At 57.2% G+C, this 5,541-nt stretch overlaps 1 protein-coding gene across 1 annotated transcript in view; it reads left to right on the top strand.

Annotated features, from left to right (window-relative positions):
* Positions 1-4,441: 4,441 nt before the first annotated feature.
* LOC102423762 (phosphatidylethanolamine N-methyltransferase-like) overlaps positions 4,442-5,541 on the top strand; it is a 36,336-nt gene continuing 35,236 nt past the window's right edge. The window contains exon 1 of the mRNA XM_023748314.1: positions 4,442-4,466. Coding sequence (XP_023604082.1) covers positions 4,458-4,466 — 9 coding nt within the window. The 5' untranslated portion in view covers positions 4,442-4,457. The remainder of the gene's footprint in view (positions 4,467-5,541) is intronic.

The raw sequence follows: 5,541 nt of genomic DNA, 5'->3' as shown, positions 1-5,541 counted from the left end.
TCACCCACAGAGCAGGGCGATCAGGGGTTGGGACGCCACACCCTGTCACACACAAAGCCGCAGGGAGTTCAGGGGGTTTGGGCGCTGCACCCTGTCATGCTGATCTGGTGCCAGGAGGCTCGCGGCTCTGCTGATCCCGGTGCTGGGAGGCATATTACCCTTTTACTATATAGGATAGAGGCCTGGGGGCGGCCTGGGTTGCCCTGAAGGTGTCCTGGATCAGGGTGGGGGTCCCCACTGGGGTGCCCTGGCCAGCCTGGATGAGGGGATGATGGCTGTTTTGCAGCTGGTCACACACCCTTCAGGGGGGGGGGGCCCCCCACTGGGGTGTCTGGCCAGTCTGGGGTGAGGGGGCTGAGGGCTGCTTTTCAGGCTGGCAGTTGTTTGATTGAAAGCTCCCAAACCGCTCCTTTTTTTTCTTTTTTTTTTTTTCTTCTGGGCCAGCTTTAGCTCTGGCTCTAGCTCTGAAGGCTTCCGCTGGTTTGTTTGCCGTTCTATAATCGAAACAATGTATAACTTCAGCTCTGAGATCCCAGCCGGCTATATTTGTTAGAATGTTTCAAACTGCCAGCTCAGAGGCCGGCAAGTGAGGCGGGGAACATTGGAGTCTGCAGTCCCTGGAGGAAGCAAGCCTCATGTTCACTTCCAGCTGCCTGGCTGCCGGCCGCCATCTTGGCTGACAGTTAATTTGCATAAGGATATGCTGATTAGCCAATGGGAAGGGTAGCGGTCGTACGCCAATTACCATTTTTCTCTTTTATTAGTGTAGTCAAGTATCTTTCTGTTATTGATTTCTAGTGTAATTCTCTTACAGTTTAATAACATACTTTTATGCTTTCTTATTCTTTTAAGTTTAATATCTGTCGTATGGCCCAGAATGCGTGCTCGGTATGTGTTTCATGTGCCCCTGAGGGAATGTGCTGCTCCTGAACGTGGGGGTTCTGTGGGCACCAGCGGTCCAGGTGCTGGCGGTGGTCTCATGGCAACCCCGCTCTGTGCCTGTTCACTCTGTCACTGAGAGGAGAGGTGAGGTCTCCAACTGCGATTGTGGATTTGTCTGTTCACCTTTCAGCTCTGTCAGCTTATGCTTCATGTGTTAGTTTTTTAACCTGAAAAATGGGTATGCCTCCCAGGGTTGTTGCATGGACTGAACGACGCCGTCATAACAGCTAACGCCTGTCAAGCTCTGCTAGTGCCAGATGCTGCTGAGCCTTTCCTCGCACCGCCTCACGAACCTTCCTGACGGCCCATGAGGGAGGAGCCGCCGTGGGCCAGAGTCTACAGAGGGCACGAGGCAAGCCTAAGCTTACAAAGAGTGTCCAGCTTGGCCAGTTTGGGGCAAACCTTGTTTCAGGACCGTTCTCTGCCCTGCCTAACTAAAGCCCTTTGCAGGGCTTGGCACCCAGTCACTGGCCAGGTCAGCTGGCTTGTTGCTATTATTGCCTTTAACACATAGTGTGTCTGAATACATGTGCTCAGCAGCACCGACCTAGTGGCGTCTGCCAGGGCCTTGGTGCCTGTCAGGCCAGGGGTCAGCAGTTCAGTCACGTGGAGGAGAAGGGAGAGGGAGCCCAGGGCAGGAGATGGGGATTGTGGGGAACACAGGCCCCTCCACAGACTCCACTCCCAGGAAGGGCTCCCTTTGGCCCAACTGACGGGGAGCATGGGAGCCATCAGAGCCTTGTGCCATAGCCCTAGCCACAGCTGTTGAATGCGGAAGGAGACCTCCTTCCCTGTCCTGAGGGAGTTACAGACTCAGGGGCCTGGGGCAGCTGCTGGCCGCCTCCTTTTATCGTGGGATTTAGGGACACTTCAAGGTAGTGTTTTTCCAGAAAGTGTCCGCAGCTGACCACTGTCACAGTGTGACATTTCAACAGGCCCTGCCTTCCGAGATGTCCAGGGCTTGCCTGACCTCCAGGCTCCCCCCTGCTTTCGCTGGGGTTGCAGGTGTGCTCAGGGGGCCCCTCCGGAAAGACAGGCGAGGGGTCTGTGTTAGCATCAAGCAGACAGGGGGAGGGGCAGAGCGCCTGGGCCCTAGAAGCGCCCTCGAACTGTACTTCACACTCTTCCCCTCTTGTGCAGACTTGGGGGGACAGTCTCATAACCCATTTCCCCAAAGGGAACCCCAGGCTGAGACTGGTCTCGGAGCCCTGCTTTTTATTTGTGTGTTTGTGTGTGGGGGGGCGGGTGCGGGGGGGGGGTGCGGGGGGTGGAAGCACCCTGATTCCAGCCCGTACTGTGGGCTGACCAGAGAGACCCTCTGAGCCGGGTAGAGAGTAGGAAATGAGGCCGCGATGCTGCGCTGGTGCACAACTTCTGCGAGGTGCAAGGGTGTAAACATCTGTTCCTAGTCTGTGCCAGGCACAGGGCTTCTAACCCAATGTTGCCCGAATCCACTGAGAATGCCAGGGGCCTGTGGGTTCCCCTGGGAGGGGCAGGAGGGGCTGTGGCTCCGAGGATACATTCTGCAGGGATGGAGGGTCCTGCTGGGGCTCACCCCCTGCCCCCGCCCACCCCGTGCCGCCCGCCCTGCTGTGGATCTCACTGTGATCGATGTGACTTTGACTCTCTGGCCCCGCTGTTTGTTTGGATGTCACAATGTGACCTGCTGTGGCCTGTGGCAGGCCGTTCCCCGCCGTGTTCTCAGCCCCTCCGCAGAGCCACTGGCCGGGCCCCTCCTTGCCAGACCTGGGGTTGCAGGAGCGAGCCCGCGCTGGCCCAGGGAACGTTCTGGCTGCGGTAGGTAGCGCTCCTGCATGCACCACCGTGAACTCTGCAGCCCGTGCCTGCAGGGGGTCCCTGCTCAGAAGGCCAGGGCTTCCGTGGCTGTGATAAGGCTGGGGTGGGAGCGGGGAGGGGGCACTTCCCTTAGTCAAGGCAGCTGACGGGGGTGCAGGGGTAGCTGAGGGACTTCTACTCTGCTCACGTCTGACCCTGTTTTTGGTTCTTTTCTGTCCGTCCAGTCAGAGGAGGGAGGTCTGCCCTCTCAGGTGGGTTTGTCTGGAGTGGGGACCCCCCAGGGCGCCCCTCTGTGGCCGGGAAGGCCTCTGGGAGCCGCTGTTCATTCCTTCCCGCTGAGCAGGCCCTTCTGCAGGCAACACAAAGTCCCTGGCCCTCTCCAAGGTGCCGGGACCTGACATGTTCCTCCCACCTTTACAGGCTGGCCCAGGGCACTGGGACCCAGAGGGGGTCGAGGTGTCCGCTTTGACCAGTCCACCCCTAACCGGGAGGCCTGGCTGCCCATTGCTGCCGCTGCAGCCAGCGCTGGGTGAGCCTCTTCAGTGCCGCAGCTGCCCTCCTCCCTCTGCTCCACATATGAAAGAAGCTTGCTTCTTCCTTTCTAAACCTGGCGCCTGGGGCCTTTTACCCCCTGCCCCCCTGTATCGCCCGCCCACATGGGCATCCCGGGGAAGGCTGGCTCTCCGCTCCCCTCCTCCGTGGGCTTCTCCGGATCTGGCTACCCTTGTTTGTAGAGCGGGGCACAGTGGTGCCTCTGCGGGAGAGGGCTGCCCGTGCCGAGGGATGTGGACCTGGGACTTGAGCTACGAGCTCACGGACCTGGGGACTGGCCTGTGAGGTTCCCAGGGCCCGGCCGGTGCCTCGGGCTGTTTGTCTCCCCCCCCCCCACTCCCGCCCCCAGTCTGGTGAGCAACACGGACTGAATTCTTAGAACTTTCTCAAGCATTGAGAGGACATTTTACCCCAATGGCCCCGTGGCAAAATAGTGACACATTCCCAGTTCCCAGTGCTGCGTTCTTTCCCAAGTGGTGTATTGTTCCCATCCCGTGAGGCGGCATGTGACTCCCACCACCGGCTCCCTCACCCAGGGCGTCCCCTATGCCCTCCGGGACCCCTGCCCTGTTGGCCCAGCTCCCTCCTTCCGCTTCCGTCCCCAGGGCTGGGCTGCTGGCTGGCCTGGAGCCTCGGCCACCATCTGCAGGCTCCCAGCCGGCAGGACTGTCCGCCTGGCCCTCGAGCCTCTCTCCTCGGCTGGGCACACAGAGCTGAGCACACCGGGCTGGCCGGGGCGGTGCTGCTCGGACCCTCAGCCCGGCTCCCCGCAGGCCCACACACAGGGCCGCAGGTTCAATTCCTGTCAGGCATATACCTAGGTTATGGGTTCGACCCCCGCTGGGGGCGTGTAGGGGAAGGCACCGGTCGATGCTTCACTCTCACACCCAGGTCTCTCTGTCTCCCTTCCCTCTCTCTAGAAGCAGTAAGCAGTCCTGGACTGAGGATTGAGAAAACAAAACAGGGGCAGCCTCTGCTCCCTGGCCCCCAGACGCGGGAGACAAATACTTAAAAGAATGTTCTATATCCTCAAAGCAACAAAACCAAACCAAAAAACACCATGAAAACAGACTTTATGGGAAAGAGCAGAACTCTGATGGACTTCGACTTATTTTACAGTTTAGACTTTTCTATAAAAGATGAGACAGCCTAATAAAAATTTTGAAATGCATGTGGTGAGTCACCAGAACATGTGCAGTGCTCTGGGCCTCTAACGCCCCTTCTAAAATGAAAAAGAGAGTGAGGCAGGGACTCGGTGAGTACTCGCCACTCGGAATGCTGGCTGTGTCTCATCTTTTTTTTAAAATATATTTTTATTGAGTTCAGAGAGAAGGGAGAGGGAGAGAGATAGACACATCAATGATGAGAGAGAATCATTGATCGGCTGCCTCCTGCACGCCCCCCACTGGGGATTGAGCCCAGAACCTTGGCATGTGCCCTTGACCGGAATCGAACCTAGGACCCTTCATTCCGCAGGCCGATGCTTTATCCACTGAGCCAAACCAGCTAGAGGGGTGTCTCATCTTTTATTTTTTAATATATTTTATTGATTTTTTACAGAGAGGAAGAGAGAGGGATAGAGAGTCAGAAACATTGATGAGAGAGAAACATTGATCAGCTGCCTCCTGCACACTCCCCACTGGGGACGTGCCCGCAACTAAGGTACATGCCATTGACCGGAATCGAATCTGGGACCCTTCAGTCCGCAGGCCGACGCTCTATCTACCGAGCCAAACCGGTCAGGCTGTCTCATCTTTTATAGAAAGAAATCAATGTTGCCTGATGGGTATGGCTCAGAGGTTGAGCTTCATTTGACCCATGAACTAGAAATCACAATTCGATCCTGGTCAGGGCACATGCCCAGGTTGCAGACTCGATCCCCAGTAGGGGCAGTGCAGGAGGCAGCTGATCAGTGATTCTCTCTCATCATTGGTGTTTCTGTCGCTTCCTCTCTCTCTTCCTAACTCTCTTAAATCAATAAAAAATATTTTAAAAAATTTTTAAAAATCCATGTTGAAAGTGTCCAGCTTGTGCCTAGAGACGGGGATCTCAGCCGTGGGCAGTTCTGTCCCTGGGCGACATTTGGGCATGTCTGGAGGCTATAATGGGTTGTCAACAACGGGGGGAAGCCCCCGCGGCTTTTAGGGGGGGAGCCCAGGGGGTGCTGCTCACCCCCCACTTTCCAGGGGATGCCCCCCCCTGAGTCCCACGAGCGGCAGGGCTTGAGGACCCCCCACCCCCCCCCCAGAA

The sequence above is a fragment of the Myotis lucifugus genome, unplaced genomic scaffold (genome assembly GCF_000147115.1).
Source record: "Myotis lucifugus unplaced genomic scaffold, Myoluc2.0 scaffold_1264, whole genome shotgun sequence".
NCBI classification, from domain to species: domain Eukaryota; kingdom Metazoa; phylum Chordata; class Mammalia; order Chiroptera; family Vespertilionidae; genus Myotis; species Myotis lucifugus.
The sequence above is the reverse complement of the archived record's forward strand: the minus strand, read 5'-3'. Positions and strand labels throughout refer to the sequence as shown.